The sequence below is a fragment of the Paralichthys olivaceus genome, chromosome 4 (genome assembly GCF_024713975.1).
Source record: "Paralichthys olivaceus isolate ysfri-2021 chromosome 4, ASM2471397v2, whole genome shotgun sequence".
In the NCBI taxonomy this organism is placed as follows: Eukaryota; Metazoa; Chordata; class Actinopteri; order Pleuronectiformes; family Paralichthyidae; genus Paralichthys; species Paralichthys olivaceus.
The window spans coordinates 4,880,639-4,896,598 of record NC_091096.1 but is presented as its reverse complement, the minus strand read 5'-3'; the positions used below and the strand labels follow the sequence as shown (position 1 = coordinate 4,896,598).

At 41.0% G+C, this 15,960-nt stretch overlaps 1 protein-coding gene across 18 annotated transcripts in view; it reads right to left on the bottom strand.

Moving 5' to 3' along the window:
- Positions 1–59: 59 nt before the first annotated feature.
- Positions 60–15,960, bottom strand: part of LOC109636998 (potassium channel subfamily T member 1-like) — a 161,211-nt gene continuing 145,310 nt past the window's right edge. For 7 of the 18 annotated variants that reach the window (XM_069523378.1, XM_069523381.1, XM_069523389.1 and 4 more), the window contains 17 exons: positions 15,689–15,924; positions 15,317–15,337; positions 14,230–14,437; positions 12,997–13,102; positions 12,075–12,247; positions 11,513–11,584; positions 10,958–11,092; positions 10,499–10,610; positions 9,801–9,902; positions 9,261–9,344; positions 9,040–9,168; positions 8,316–8,336; positions 7,817–8,114; positions 6,333–6,395; positions 6,043–6,093; positions 3,529–3,613; positions 60–3,100 (listed from right to left, as the gene is read on the bottom strand). In XM_069523378.1, coding sequence (XP_069379479.1) covers positions 2,980–3,100; positions 3,529–3,613; positions 6,043–6,093; positions 6,333–6,395; positions 7,817–8,114; positions 8,316–8,336; positions 9,040–9,168; positions 9,261–9,344; positions 9,801–9,902; positions 10,499–10,610; positions 10,958–11,092; positions 11,513–11,584; positions 12,075–12,247; positions 12,997–13,102; positions 14,230–14,437; positions 15,317–15,337; positions 15,689–15,924 — 2,017 coding nt within the window. In that variant the 3' untranslated portion in view covers positions 60–2,979. Of the gene's footprint in view, positions 3,101–3,528; positions 3,614–6,042; positions 6,094–6,332; positions 6,396–6,650; positions 6,693–7,816; positions 8,115–8,315; positions 8,337–9,039; positions 9,169–9,260; positions 9,345–9,800; positions 9,903–10,498; positions 10,611–10,957; positions 11,093–11,512; positions 11,585–12,074; positions 12,248–12,996; positions 13,103–14,229; positions 14,438–15,316; positions 15,338–15,688; positions 15,925–15,960 lie in introns of all 18 variants that reach the window. The other 11 variants (XM_069523386.1, XM_069523393.1, XM_069523384.1 and 8 more) reach the window with 10 other exon arrangements.

Below are 15,960 nucleotides of genomic sequence, written 5' to 3'. Positions count from 1 at the left end.
TCAGAGCAGAGGAATGAATCAAAGCAGACAAGATTATTAGATCCAATAAAGACACCGTGTTGTTGGTTGGGTCTGGCTGCATGCAGCATTTATTCGTTCATGTTGTACATGTGGAGAAGTGCACTCGCTTCTCATAAGAAATAGTACAAAATGGATCAAACTCCTCTTTTCACGACGACTCGAAATCATAAACTGGAGGTAACACCGAGACGACATGCACGTTCCATCCATATAAATACACAGTATCAAATAATGGCTCCAACTTGCAAGCAGTTGACTCGATTATGGGTTTCTCTAGCAACGGGACCTCACGTGAAGTGTCCTGCTAAATGTACAAAACGTTTCATTCTTGGCAAGCTCGTATATCAAAACATGCTTTTTAATGTTTACATGCCCCTTGTGGTTGTTTGCGAGTATGACAGCAGGAGGTCTGAAGTGATTTCTTTGTGGAGTGAGGACCCGGGGAAGACGCTAAATGATTTGTACGCTGATCGTATATATCTTCCATCGCTGGTTGCTCACGCTTCCACTCCTCAGCTCTCCTGCCCTGTAAACCGACTCTCCTGGAGGGGGGGCTACCGAGCAAAGAGTTCATTTTAACTGGAATCTTCGCAAAATACATCGTAAAAACATGAAAATAGCTTAAGCCCATCCCAGATTACTTCACCGTGACCATCGCTCGATATTTCTTGGACATACAAAAAATAAAAATGGCACATAACACAGCACGTTTGCAAAGAATTGCAAGATAATTAAAATCGACAGGAGTCCATGGTCTTAGCCTCACTGGAATGGTTGAATACTGTCGGCTGTGTTGTACAGATTCAGATTAAAGGGTCATGCTCTTATGCTCTTGACTCCTCCGCAGAGCTTAGTGCAAAAATAGTTCAAGTCCTGTTTCACTTTTTAATCACAGAATCACAGAAGCGATGAAAGTATAAAGTTACTATTTACCAGTGATCGAAGTAAACCCGCAGCTGATAAATGATAAAGGAAAAATAAATACTGCACAGAGAGTGTGACCTGAACAATCTGGAAAAGGAGAGCACTTCATTTTCAGCTCGAGTACGTTCCAAATACATTTCTGGAAATAGAGTGGGTCAAGTGGAGTCAGACTTCTGGACCTGTCTGTAGATTACAAGATAAAAATAGACGTTAACTGTGCCGGTGTCAGTATTTGTGCAAAGCTGTTCCACTACCGCTCCAACATGATGAGAGTTATGAGCCCGAAAGATCAAAAGGATATTTACCATCGACTTCGAAGGAATTCAAGTTACAAGAATAATATTTCAACAAAACACTAGAACCTGACAGATACTGGATTTTAGCCCGATACTGACGTCGATATGAGCTCAAACTAATCGATGACGACATATTTCACCATTGATGAAAATGTCCCATTGCAGTTGACGTATGTTGGAACTCTCAGATGTACGACACTGATCGCATGTGTACGATCTCATTACGATCAATAATCCGCGATGTACGATCATTTGATCATTTCTGGACAGTAAATATCGATCACGTGTGTATTTACGTGATGATTAAAGTGACCGTGACTCGCAATATTAACACGATTCCTTCCTGTCTGAGGTTTCAAAATAAGAGCCTAGGCCCTATGAGAATATGTCAAACTGCTTAAAAAAAAAGAGCAAGAAAGAAAATTACAAAACACTGATCACTTCTTTAAGTTTGGATATTTAAGGGGTTTGTAATGTTACGATCAAGACATTTTACAGCTGAAAAAAAAAAATAAAAAAAAATAAAAAGCTTAAATAACAAATATTAACAACCTAATTTCTAAGAAAATAAGACTCATGTATATATGAAAGCGGCTTTTAACACTTCAGAGCTACAATAACCGGTGCTGAACTATGATAAACAGTAAATTCAATATTTTTAGATATAATTATTTCTTATTTACTGAAATTATTTTGGGATTTCTCTCCTGCAGATGCATGTATCATGTATCGGTCAGACTCCAAAATAAACACTGACATCACAAAATAGATGCACAGTGGCACATACTGGTAATGTGCAATTTCTTTTAAATACATAATATAAAAAATACGAGAAATAAAGTGAACAAAAATGGCACATACAGTAGAGTAGATATGATTCAAATAAATAGTAAAATAAATGAACAATAATCACTTTTCAACAATTACAACAAGAAAAAGTTCAGTTTCCAAAAACACAGCAGAGAAGGATGACGCAGTGGGTTGATCAAAGTGTGAATGTAGCGTAAATAATTATAGATGATCATTACGACAATGAAAGTCCCGTCAGATAAAGAGAATAAAAACTAAATTAAAGTTCACGTGTGCTATAATTTCATGGTGAATGTATGAATGGATGATGTTTCTCTTCATAAAACATGACTGACGACGGACAGGGATTAAAGCAAAAAGGAAAAAAGGGAATAAAAAGAAACGAAACAGCTGATTTACTGTCATTTAACCGTAAACCTTGAATTTTACGTTCCTGTGTAAATGTCATGTTCTGTTTTTTCACTTGATCATATTTTATCTTCAATGCTCAGGAAACTAATTGTCAGAAGTAAAAAAGAGTGGCATGAGTGAAGTGAGAAGAAGAAAAATAACAGAAAACCGTTGACACCTCTCACAACAGCGATCACATCCCTCAGACTTTTGGTTTGGGAGTCGTTAGCAGTGCCTGCTTCTCAGGTTGTTTGGCGAGGGCGACGTGTGCTCGTTCCGTGGGCGTGTGAGGGGGAGTAGGGGGCGATGACGAGGCACTCTTCATGCATCCTTCTGTAGCAGCTCAGTGGGAAACAGCAGGTCTCTCAGCACAGTCCCTTCATATATTCATTGCTTCTGGTCTGAGGCTGAGAGACAACTAATGCACATTCACTGTGGACGCTTGTTCTTGGCCCCGGGACAAACCTTCATCATTGTGAGACAAACAAGCTCTGAGCTGAGAGGGTTAAGGGTCAGAGTGTGAAGCACTGGGGGGGTTTCAGAGGTGGGTCTCGTCTCTCGTCTCTGTGCCAAACTCCTGTTGATTCCTGGTGCCTCGAGCCTGCCCCACCTGCGAGTCCTCCGGCATGTGAGCCAGCGGGTCGGACCGGATAATGTACCTGAAGACATGAAAATCAACATTATCTGGCAGCACGGAGCAGGAACTGTGCACCAGGGTGAAGATTTACTCCAAAGTTGGATAAAACTTGAGCTGCAAAATAAACCGAAAAGTTAGAATTCACAGTCCAGACTGGGGAAGAGTGAGAAGCCGTGAGACGCGATAATTAACAGGACCACATTTACAGTGTACTTGTTTGTACACAACACAAATGATGCAAGTAAATGTGTAAAAAATGAAACAGAAAACTTAAGGGAGAAGTTCAAGTCTTTTTTTCTTTCTCAGCATCACACTCCTGGCCATCCTGACGTCAGTTTTTGAAAAAAGTTACAGACATTTTTCTAACGCAGACTGACACATTTAAATCTAAAGTTTACTGGATGAATGGAAGCAAAGCGAGAGCAGTGAAACACAAGCTGTGAGTCTTACACAATGTCGTTGAGCTCCAGCATGGTGTCGGGAGGAGGATTGATGAGGACGTACGACAGCGTGTTCTGGTGGTCGTTCATCTCGTCTGTAAAAGAGACAGAAAAGACCGTCAGAGGCGCTCCCTCCCCCTCCTCCATGTCACACTACATCAGCCAGGAAATGAGCCCTCCAACCCTCTTTCAACCTTCCACTGGGGACAAAGGCAGAGAAACCCACCGTCAACTGTTTGAGGCCGAGTGGGAGGAAATTTACAGGGAAAGAGTTTTGGGGATGTTCTTTCCCTCAACTCACTAACGATATCGGAGCTTTAAATATCAGTTAACTGTCAGAGCAAATTAATTTACGAATCAAATTGACAAATACGGTTTCAAAGGGAAAATAAGCAGCAGGTTTTTTTTTTTAGTAATGTAATGAAATAAAGTGATAAACTGTTTCACTATTCACAAAACAAAATATTCAGATGAATTAAATTGGCCATGCAAATTGTTTCTGTATTAAATATTTATTAAACCTTAAAATTAATTTACAGTTGTAACTTTCTTTTTTAACTTTTATGTCACTAAACCAACCATGGAATCCATTTTAAAATTTTTAAAATTACTGTTTTTTATAGTTGATAGAATAAGAGGAAACCTTTAGCACTGATTCTTCAGATGAGTCATATTACTGTGTGTGTGTGTGTGTGTGTGTGATTTGTGTCTGTATGTATGAGTGTTGATTGCTCTCTGGCAGCGGCTCCTACTGGTGTTGCGTGATGGACAGAGGAAGGGAGAGGAGAGCACGTATGTCTCCATGGCAACCCACCTGCGTGTGGCCCTTTATAAAGCCAGGCGGGGTGGAAGAGAGAGAAGGGCTAACCGTTACTGACGGGGCACGTTGTGGAGGAAGAGGAGGCCCATGCTGCCCGCTGACTCAAACAGGACCCCATGCGCAGCTTCAGAACGGAGCCAACATGCAGACAGCGTCCGCGGCTACGCAACATATTGATCTCCATCGCATTCCACCAACAGGCGGCAGGCTGCCATGCCAACGGACGACACTCGGCCCGACCCCACACAACCCGCCCCGGGTGACACACCCACAGACACAGAGGACATGCTCCAGCATCCGTCAGACTGGACCAAACGCAGCGTGACTCAAACCAAACGCAGAGTGAAGCAGAACACATTGGGAGTGTGAGAGTGGAAGAGGTCAACCTGCCGGAGGTTACTTTTGTTCAGGAGCGATGAGGAAGTGGAGAGAAATGGCGCAGGCAGGATTTGTGAGTGATGGTGGACTGACAGCAGCTTTCCTCGCTAATCCACACTTGACTACTCTGCATTAAATATGGATTATACCATGGCCACAGGAAACACTCATTTTCAATTAGTCGGTAGAAGTCTGGTGCAATTAGAGGAAGAAAAAGAAACCTCACAAATATATCTGATAAGTGTTGAGTGCATGATTTCACTGGGGCTCTGTTATCCAGGACATTAGATTAACGGTTTACTTGAATATCACTGCAGGTAGTGAATGTACTCCTGGATTCTCAATGAACTGTGCTGTTGTTTGGAGACGGCAGAACGACCGGAGAAAGTTTTGAAGGAGGCCTGAGTTAATATTGTCTGTCTCAGTCAGAGGCTCCACTGAAGGAGCTGCACAGGCACAGGCAGACATTTTGAACTGTGAATCATGCAAAGAGACTTTAGTGGAGTCCCAGAATAAAAATAAAGAGCTGGAAATGAGCAGCACAGGTCCCCTTTAACCCAGCAGAGAAACTCACACCAGACATCCTAAAAATATGTCTGAGCTGGAGCAGCTGTGTGGGAGGAACAGTCCAAAATTTCATCCTCAACATTGTGGAGGTCTGATCTGCAGCTGCCGGAAGAGGCTCTACTTTTTAAATCCGGACCAAAGACTGAATATAAAGATGGACAACAAGTCTTCGCTTCCTCCAGGTGTCCAACAATGAAGCTGAAATAGAAGCCTAGAGTCTGTGCAGCAGTGATCGTGGTGCGGAGCTGTGGAATCGAGGTTCGGTCGATTCGTGCACTTGACCGATCGTGAGTCAGTCTCAGCTGTCGAGTGGCCATCGTATATATAAAATGATAAAAAGTTGCGATATAACAAAATAACGAGGTGAAGAACTCTCCTCTCCTCCTCTCGGTTCTTTAACTTCGACATCAGAACATGTCTGATTCACATACTTCTCTATATTTACACATCTAACCTTCCATCCACAGACATAATGTGTTCCGCTCCACTCTGTAAGCCATACTCTTATGCCCTGCCGTACTCTTTTTGCCATTTGGGACGTCACCTCACAGGAACACAATGCAGAGAGAAGACCACATAGAGAGACAGATAGTAGAGCGAGATAGATTGGCTGCTGAGCTACCGCTAACTCTGGCAGGACACACACGCGCACACACGCAGACACACACACACGCGCAGACACACACTCATACTGCACACACACACACACACACACACTCATGCAGTAAAAGTTGCAGAAACTGTGATCAACGAGCTAACCTGACGGCCTGGTCCCCTCTGTATACGGGTGCTCTGAAATGTCCTGCAACTCTAAGCAACGGCATTCACTGTTAATTTCCTGATCGGTTGATTAATAATTTAATGTAAATAATCTGTAACAAAACAAGGAGAAGTGAGAAGAAGACAAACATCTTCTAATTCGGAGGATAAATTCCGTGCAATAGTCTTTAATGGATGCTGGTGAAAGGAAAGAAACTCTTTCTCCCCAGGACGGGAACGTAACCACCACACATGTTGTAGATAAGAGTTATAAACAGCACATAAATTACCTTGCAAATATCCTAGATTTACTCGATTCATGACATCGCTCGCAGTGAGATTAGAAACATCCTCTACAAGCCGAAAGGAGGGAAGATAGAAGAGTCAGAGAGAGAAAGGAGGGAGAGGAACAGAGAAAGGGAAGGGACAACAAGAAAAAAAAACAAAATAAAAGATCAGGCAGGCAGCGAATGCATTTGCAGTTTCATAACAAAAAGAACTCCTGGAGAAGGTGAGAGCGATGCAAAGAAGCCATGCGTTAGAGTGTGTGCGCACAGAATCACTTCCAAATTATTCATCTGTCACACGTTGCAATAATCCTCACTGACATTCATGGTTGTTAAGAAGATCTTGAGCTTTTGAGGTTCTTCCTGAAACGTATTCAATTGACACGTTACATAATATTTGGCAAGTGCAACACATCTGGAGCATGATTCTGCCTTTTCTTTTTTGAAAGCATGAAGCTGGGAGGACAGAAAATGAAGAAGAACAAAAAAAAAAAAGTGAGCAGCTGAGAATGCAGGCAATTGCAGTCTGTGATGAAAATGCAATTGAGAAAAGGTTTAGTGCTCCTGCATCTTCATGCATGATGTGCTCACATGATGTTCGTATGATCATGAGCACGTGGCGGTGTGTGTGTGTGTGTGTGTGTGTGTGTGGTGTGTGTGTGTGTGTGTGTGTGGAACATGGAGCAGGAGTTTGATGTGAAAATGATGTTTTCTGATGGTTAATGATAATGAAGTGTGATGTTAATGATCTGCTCAATTAAGATCCGCAGCACCGCATCTTAATTCTGAAGATGAGATAAAATGACTGGAGCACAGATTGGAGTTTTAAGTGCGTTTCTCGAACACAGCGATGATCTTGTGGCAGAAATAATCTAATTGGCCGAGAGAAGTGGGTGGAGCAAGAGAATCAGCTTTTTCTATCACATTAAAAAAGACAGTTCAGTTTTTTCGGTGAGTAGTTATGACTCTTATATTCTGCTTATCCTAAGAGATCTTTTATTTTCTTTCCTTTTAATTTATCCTTCTTGGTGAAGCACATTTAATGGATATTATATAATGTACATAATGTGTGTCTGTGTGTCATTAATAAAAGTGTATTTGTTAAAGACTTAACAAACCTTGCTGCTAAATGACAGAACGGTCACAGTAAGGTGCAAAGGTTAGCAAATGAAATGTGTGAAGTGTATAAACTGAGATTCTTTGTCGTTAACCACTGAAGTTAAACTCAACCAATGATATTATTTCTTCCACCAGAGCTGATGTGACCTTAATGAAATATTCACACTCCAATCTGCAGCACACATTATAATTATTATTACTATTAATTTGCAGGCATATAACGATTAATCATAACTGAAAAACAAATGATATTATTATCGTTAATTATTACCTATACGATATTTAATCTTATTTGTTTGTAATATATTGTAAATACTACAAATTACCTTTCATTCGTCAGTTTATGAAACACTTTGACATCTACTGACCGTATCCGACGGTGGGCAGGCCCAGGTGCTTCATGCGATTCTTGACCAGCTCGGACAGCTCCTGCCGCTCAGAGCGTCTGTACAGGTTGAGTCTCTGCTGCGAGATGCGCTCTGCTCGACTTGATGGCTTAGCGTTCTTCCTGCTCAGACGCCGCGCCCACTGCATGCTCTTCTTCCTGAGCAGCGGGTGTTCCGATTGGTCGCTGGTGGTGGAGTTTCTGTGGGCCACCTTCTCCTTCCAGGTATCTCTGCGCTCTCGATGCTCATCACCATGCTCCACGTTGACGGACACCTGAGACTGAGGGAGGACAGCGTTCATGCTAAATACAACCTCTCTGTATGACATTAAAATCAAATCAACATCTTCAAGAAATCTCTATTTCGAACTTTTGATATCGATAAATACCAGAAAAATTCCATTAAGGTATTTTTCATCTTTGCGTACTTTAAGCAGAAGATGTTGAAAGTGAAATCAAAAACAAGCGTGTTTGCCTCTTACCTGTGCATAACTGTCCTTGCACTGAAACAAGAGAGGGACAAACAGACAGCCAAACAAAAAGAGATGCAATGAAAGATGGGGGCATCCAAAGCAAACGGAATAATTTAAGGCCTCAAAATTCAGCACATGAAATAGTTAATATGGTGGATTAACTATTTTATCACCAGTTAACAGTGGGAAATTAACACCAGCCAGTAGGTATATTTCTGTTTGTCTATATATCTCTTATAGAAGCTACTTACCTAACCTGCCAAATTAGTTAATCATTTAGTGGATGGTTTCTATTTCAAAAACAAACTACCAAAACTGTGGTGTCCAAAAATGTTAATTTCCTTCCCTGTTGTCTTGAGAAAAATGAAAACAAACCTGGAGAACACAAAGAAAAATGGAGACAAAAAGAAAGAGAGGCATAAAGAATGGACACTTAAACTTAATAAAGGCAAAAATGAAAAAATAATTAAAGGAAAACAGAAAGAAAGAAAGAAAACAAAAGAAAGAGAAGAGAATAACAGAAATAAAGAAAGGAAATGACATGGCAGTAAAAATGGAGGTAAATGGCTTCAGGTAAGAGTAAAAATAAAAGAGAAGATATAAAGGGAGGAAATAAGAAAGATAAAAAAGGCGAGGTAAAAGCCAAAGGTGCAACAGGGACAAGGCCAAACCAGAAGCCACAGCAGAGGCCAAAGAGAGGTTTCTGGAATGAAGCATCTGAAACTGAGCTTGCCTCTGAGGTCGAGAACATGTGCGACTCTGTGCGGTAAATCCCGATGGGGATCTCGGCGCTGGAGGAGCAGAGTTTCTGAAAGAGTCGGCCGTAAGTCCTGATCCACAGATCCTCCTCTGTGATCTTCATCTGAGGAGAGAGAACAACGATCCAGTGGATTCACATCCCGCTCTCATCTGTACGAGTCACATGATTAGACACATGAGCTCTTCTATACTTACTACACACAGGTACCCAGAGCCAGGCGTGGTGTCCAGACCGAGCAGAAGCCTCGCGATGGCGATCATGTAGTCCTTAACAAATGACTGTCAGAACAGAGAGAATGACTCTGATGTAAGAAGCAAAAGGAGCCCAGTTGCAAACAACCTGGACAGACAACTACATATTTTATTTTCATAAAATAATATATAATAATATCTTTATAACACTTTTCAAAGCATAAAATGCAGCGGAAAGTGCTTTATATGATAAAAAGTAGTTCATGGAGTAACAGAAATAAAACCTTGAAAGGGTTTGAACATTTCAACGTATATATGCCTGAGCAAATCAGGTCTATTCAATTATTTCAAAAGCAAATCACATGATCCCACATGTTTTCATCTGGAATCAGTGACAATCATTTTTATTTTATTTGTAAAAATGTCTAGAAAATACCGACAAACCTTTCAGCCCTTTGCTTAACTTGCTTTGTGCTACTTTAGTGTAGCTGCTCAACATTCAAAGACTCGACATTCAGTCAGACATGAATTCTTCCATGCTACCTGGTAAAGCAGCGTGTCCAACATGCTGATACTGAAAACCCTGCCTGCAGCAAACGGCAGCCGGAACATGAAGGCCAGGTTGGAGCCCTTATCTCGCTCTATCTGGAAATCAAAAAACAGATAAATACATTTGAGAAACAGAGCAACAAGATGTTAAAATCTCACTTTATCATTTTTGCATGCTGAGCTTTTGCTCTTGTGCTACATCTTCTGAGAGGCTGATGCAGGAAAATGAAAAGGCCTGTTTTGTGAGGCTTGTGAAAGTTGAAGCTACAACTGTAGAATTTACTGTGATGAAACTTTGATTAAGACTCAGGAGAACTTAAGGAAATCTTTCTTTATATACTGTCACTTTCTGGACTTCTTCCTTAAATCCAAGTACAACTGATCATCTTCATCGGTTCATGGAGTTTTATTCTCTTCATTTACAGAACTGAAAATCACAGACACAACTTCTACGTCTTGATTTTTGGGGAAAGTGAAAGAAATGCAGCTCAGTTTTTGCTGGAACAGATTCAATATGATTACTTCTAAAAAATACCAAATATAATAATCAATATTTAACAAGAGTGTTTTTGAGAAATAACAAAAAAATGAACAGGAGTGAGGATGAAAAATATTCCATCAATGTGCACAGAAGCACCTGGTGAACACAAATCATAAGAGTTATACGAGCGCTCCCTCCTAGAAGCACCAACCTTCTCCAGTTTGGAGAGAGCGAGCGAGTAGCAGTCCTTGGCTCTGAACTGCATGAACCTCATGTTGGACGGGTGTGTGAGCTCGGTGATGATGCTGAGGCTGGGGAACAACCTGAGAGTGGTGGAGACAAAGAGGGAGGGAGAGATGTCACTGGAGAGATGAGATGCTTTGTGCTAAGGGCAGAGCTGGTGGTGTGGCAGTGATTCATGTTTTTAATTCTGAGCTGTTAAATAATAGAGTAGCTTCAGAACTTTGGAAAAGAGACAAACTCATTCTCTGTTTTAGCAAAGTTCAGAAAAACAAACATTTACTCTGAGACGTCTCTGAGAAAAGTCTATTAAATGGAATCTGGTGCATATTTGATCCAAAACATCATAATTCCAGCTCGTGCACAAACATCCACAGAAAGGATTAATGTTCATGGAGCGTTTCTATCCTGCACATCTGTCTCTCTGTACCTGAACATAGTCTGGACGTTGACAATGGTCTTGGCGTCGGCCATGTAGTCCTCCTCAGCGCTCATGGTGCTCTCTTTATCCACAACCACCAAGTTGTCAGCGTAGATGATCCCACACTGCAGCAGGTTGTCCAGGCTAAACACAGTGAGCATTAATTCATGACACGTCACGAAACACAGCGTCTCCTCTTGGTAACAACGGTACAACATCAATCTGTAATGGTCAACACATTCTGGCAGGTTAAACTGTCACGGAGAACTGACGACACTATTATTTAATAACAATGTATGACCTCATTCTTGATTTTCACTGGAAAGATTTAAAAACAGTAGAAAACAGAAAATACTCCAGTTAATAAAACATTGTTCTAATCCTGATTGATTAATTCACCAAACAACATCAGAAGGTTTTTGCATAATCTGGATAACTGCGGATACATTTATTGCTGAAGAGAAATCAACAATCTTCTGCAGCTGCATTAAAAATTCAGAAACTACTGAGATAGATATCATTAAATTATTTTATCAAATGAGCAGGTTTTTATAGTCCACATACTTATCGATGGTGCCAGCCATGAAGTAAACCATCGGAAAGCAGCAAATGGCCTCTAAGAAATGGTTGTCAGGCCTGCGGGAAACAGGAAACATCATGAAGGAGCAGCACAGACTAATTAGCTTTGTGAGACACCCAGTGAAAGATTATGACATTGTTTTTGTAATTTCCTGAAAGCTTTCCTGGCTCTCTGCAGAGCTCGTGAGTTAATGAAGCCCACAGTGATTTAGAAGAAACAAAGGTGCGGACACATACGTGGACTTTCTTCTGCACAGAGAACTTTTGCTCATGAATAATGCAAAAAAAAAAAAAAACCGTCTTCATCTTAAAAGCAAAGTTTCTAATAAAAGCAATTTGGTAGTTTTACCACTGCAGCTTTTTCTAATCAATTTCAAAACCACAAGGAACCAATACATTTTTTTTTACTCTTACACAAAATCACACACACAGATTCCCTTTTCCACTGCTACTAATAATAATGGGAAATCGTCAATCATTTAGGAGTCATCATTTCATGAATCTTTGTACTCAGTCTGTGGTTGTAAGGGAGGTTCAACAGTCTTACGGGTAATCCAGCAGCAGCACTATGGGGTTGAGCTCCTTCCTGGGCCGATAGTACGCACGCAGGGGGACAATGAAGTTGTAGAGGCCGTTTCCCGCCGTCTCAGCAGACACTATAATCAGCTTGTTCTTGAAGCCGTACGCTTTAGCGTCCTCAAAGCTGCTATGTGTGCAGCCCTGGATGGACAGAGACAATTCAACCAGGTCAGTCAGATTTTAACTGGACAAGATCTTAGCAGACACATCAAATTTCACAGTTTTAATAAAAACTACAGTCCAACTAATATAAAATAATGTATATTGTGAATTTGAATAAAAGGTATTAAGTGTATGTTGTCAAGGTTACTGTTTGAATTCTTGAGTTAGTCAGATTTCCAGGAAATATTAGTCATTCATTTCTGGGATGTTTCAAAGAGAGGTATAATTAATCTATCTGACATTTGTGCTGCATCTTTACTTGTAGTTTTCAGCCGCATTTGGAAAATGACTTAGACTCTGTCATGCTGTAAAATATCTCCTACTCAGCAGTTTATGCTTTAATAAACACAAGACGTGTCTACCTCACTTTCACAGATGAGAAAATAATGGAATAATAATAATGATGATTAAAAAACTCCAGGTGGGATAATTTTCAATCTAATCATGAAATAAGAAACTCAGTTGGATACTAACATCTGTTCATGTAATGAAGTATTTTTCACCTCCAGTATATAATTTGTTTTTGTTCAAAACTCAGCTATAATCAGTGAGTACCTAAATCTGCAGCTTTTTCATTTTATTTGTACCAACATCAGTGTTTCTTATAACGTATGACTCAGAGCTAAACACCAGCCAATGTTCAGGGAATTATTATGAGACAGTTTAAATATGGGACTCATTTTACTGTGTTTTTAGTGATATTAGTGTTTTCCTGCAGGTGGACTCACCTTGTCGAGGCGAAGGCAGCAGAACGGAGCCTTCTGCGGCAGGAGGTGGCACAGAGTTGGAGAGCTGCCGATGTAGGGCGAGTTAGGAGGGTAGCCCTTCACAAAACTGATGGAAAGAATCAAACATTTGTCAATGAGAAGTGTGATTGCAGATATTGTAATTTTACTGGTTGTTATCAAACAATAAAACTATCTTCCCTCTAAATGAGTTTCCAAGCTCTTGCGATTTAAGAAAAAGTACAGATACATAGTGATAGAAGTGTTTACACATCATAAAAAAATCCCTGAGCCCCTTATTTTATCAAACCATTGAACACCACAAACGACTGCCATTACACTGTTTCTACTTTTCAGTTCCTGTTTAAAATTCTGAAGGACTCCTTCCCGTTCAATACCGACTACCTCAACTATTACAATGTTTTTTTGCAGTGTTTACTTTTTTGATTGTGACTTATGTTGAGTCTTAATTGGGTCGTATGTCCCCTGATTTGTTATATGTCGCTGTAATTACCCTCATCAGTTTCATGCTTCCCTCTATAGTTTGTGAATAAAAGCGATTGTGAGTTTGTTTAGAGAAAAGTCATCCCCATCACCACATGGTGGCACTGTTGGACTTTGCGTTTTATTTGATTTCCGTCCACAGCTTCTGAAAACTCCTAAAAACTACTCAAGCTCAATGGATCGCAGCAATAAGAGGCTGAGAGGTGGGGAGGATTGGTTCTGTCTTTTAGTTTATGAGACCCAGAGATGTCTTGGTTCAACAAACGCAGACTCCGTCCTGAACTTCTTATATAGTCTGATGAAAACCACATAAAGAGGCAGAGGATGGGAACAATCTGCTGAGATAAAGTGATTCCTTGGACTCGCTGGACTCTCGTGGTGACAATATGTCTGGCAGGCTGACAGCCGAGAGTTGAAGGATCAGGATTTATGCAAGGACGCAACATAAGCCTCACTCAGGAGGAAAGTGAGGACAACCCAGTCATGACTTGCACATTCATCACTCTGCACCTCACAGCATCATGACACACAGATTACACACTTATTCACAAACACCTCTTACCGCCACCGAGGCAGCGAGAGGACGACGGGACGAGTGGAGATCAATCAAACGCACTGAGGACATTTCACTTTTTTACTGCTGCAATACAAGATATACTGTTCTCGACAAAGCCACCAAATCTCTTCTGCTCCGAGCCCCCTTTTGTGTGACACCCTCACCACATCACTTACTCTGACCCCACAGAACCCTCTTCGTCCGACTGGTTGGTCTCATCCTCCGATTGGTCGCTGAGGAGGTCGCAGGGCAGAATGGCGGAGGAGTCGGCGATCTCGAGGACCGGTGCGATGCTCGGCCTGCGGCTTCCGTTCTCCGTAGGCAAGGTCAGTTTAGTGCTTTCCTCGGGCGGATCGGGGTTCTGGAGATCTATGGCTACGGTTCCTGAAAGTCACATGACACGCTATTACGGTGTTTACCACTGAGCATGAAATGACAAGGCTATTAAAAAACAGCATGTGCAGCACTTTCACTGCCAAGTGCTGTGAAGTCAACGGTGAATGTTTGCACATGATGACACCATGACCATTTTATCTCAGCCAACATTCCCCTGCTGGAAAAAGCCCTTTTCATATTGGATATAATAGAGCTCAGCTGCTTGACCTTGTGGAGAAGATGTATTGCTTTCTGAATCACGTCCTTGTACTTGACGAATGGCATGCAAACAGCGCTGATATTTTGTTTTTCAAAAGTTACGCCACTAGCCTACATCATATTATTGTAATAGAGCCAGAACAATATGGATTTTTGGAGGAAGACGCTGATATTAGAGGAGTTCAAATAGATATAACGAATACCTAAGATGTTGTTATCAAACCTTTATGACAAAGAAATGTAACTGAGGCTGGAAAATTTTACGATCTGGCATTAATTACGAATAACTATAAATTTGGAACTTGAATTTAGGAATTCAAAATAATTCTTGCATGCAAAATGTAAACAGACATATTTTCTGAATTGTTTATTCTTTTAACAACTATTTTCTTATCAGAGCATTTCCAGCAAACAAAAAATGATAACGATACGTCTGTGAAAGGTTCATATCATCCGATGGGGCTCTAGTTTGTAATATGATGCGTATGGTCCAAACATATATCATGAATATTAGATAAAAGATAAAAACTGAAAACAAATTAGTTGAACAAGTGTTAGTTTGAACAAAGATGAAAACATAAAAACCCTATGCTACAACAATAAACTATAAATTGTGAGAATTTAAAAAGTAGTAAATAAGAGAAAGTGATGCGTCATGCACAAACTTACCATATGAAGTGGCCTGATCAACTTTCACAGGTCAAAGAAAAAGCACAACACAGTATTTTCAGCCAACAAAGTAAAAAAGCATGTACGGAAAAGATTCATGCATAACAGTCAGTGAGAGCAACGACATCACCCAGGCAGCCACCGTTCAGAAGCGTTCGCTGTGAGTGCGGCTTTGAGTAAATAAACAACAAAGCATCCATTTTCTCCTCTTACACGAAAACCCTCTCAGCCAATCAAACACAAGCATCTGCCACCTGAGTCATTTCTTGTGACACTATAAACACGATCTTCCATCTTCCAGTCTGCTTTCGTCCTCACTAGCTCATCTACTAAAATCGTATATTGTTTCTGCGTCCGGGTTTTCACTCTCACCCATGCTGGCGATGATGCTGTGCACAGGCAGCCTGGAGGGGGCGTCGTAGAGGCCGGAGACGGACAGACCTTTGCTGTGCTTCTCCTCCTGTTTGAAGATGAAGGCCGAGTTCTCCTCCTTGGTGATGTTGATGTAGTAGCATGTGTCAGTGGCAGACATGATGTGGCGGGGGCCGGGGTTGAGGAGGATGCTCTTGTTGTCCTCCCTCTTTGCTCCGATCAAACATACACCGTACCTGGGAAGTTTTTACTTTAAAATACAGCAACTTCTG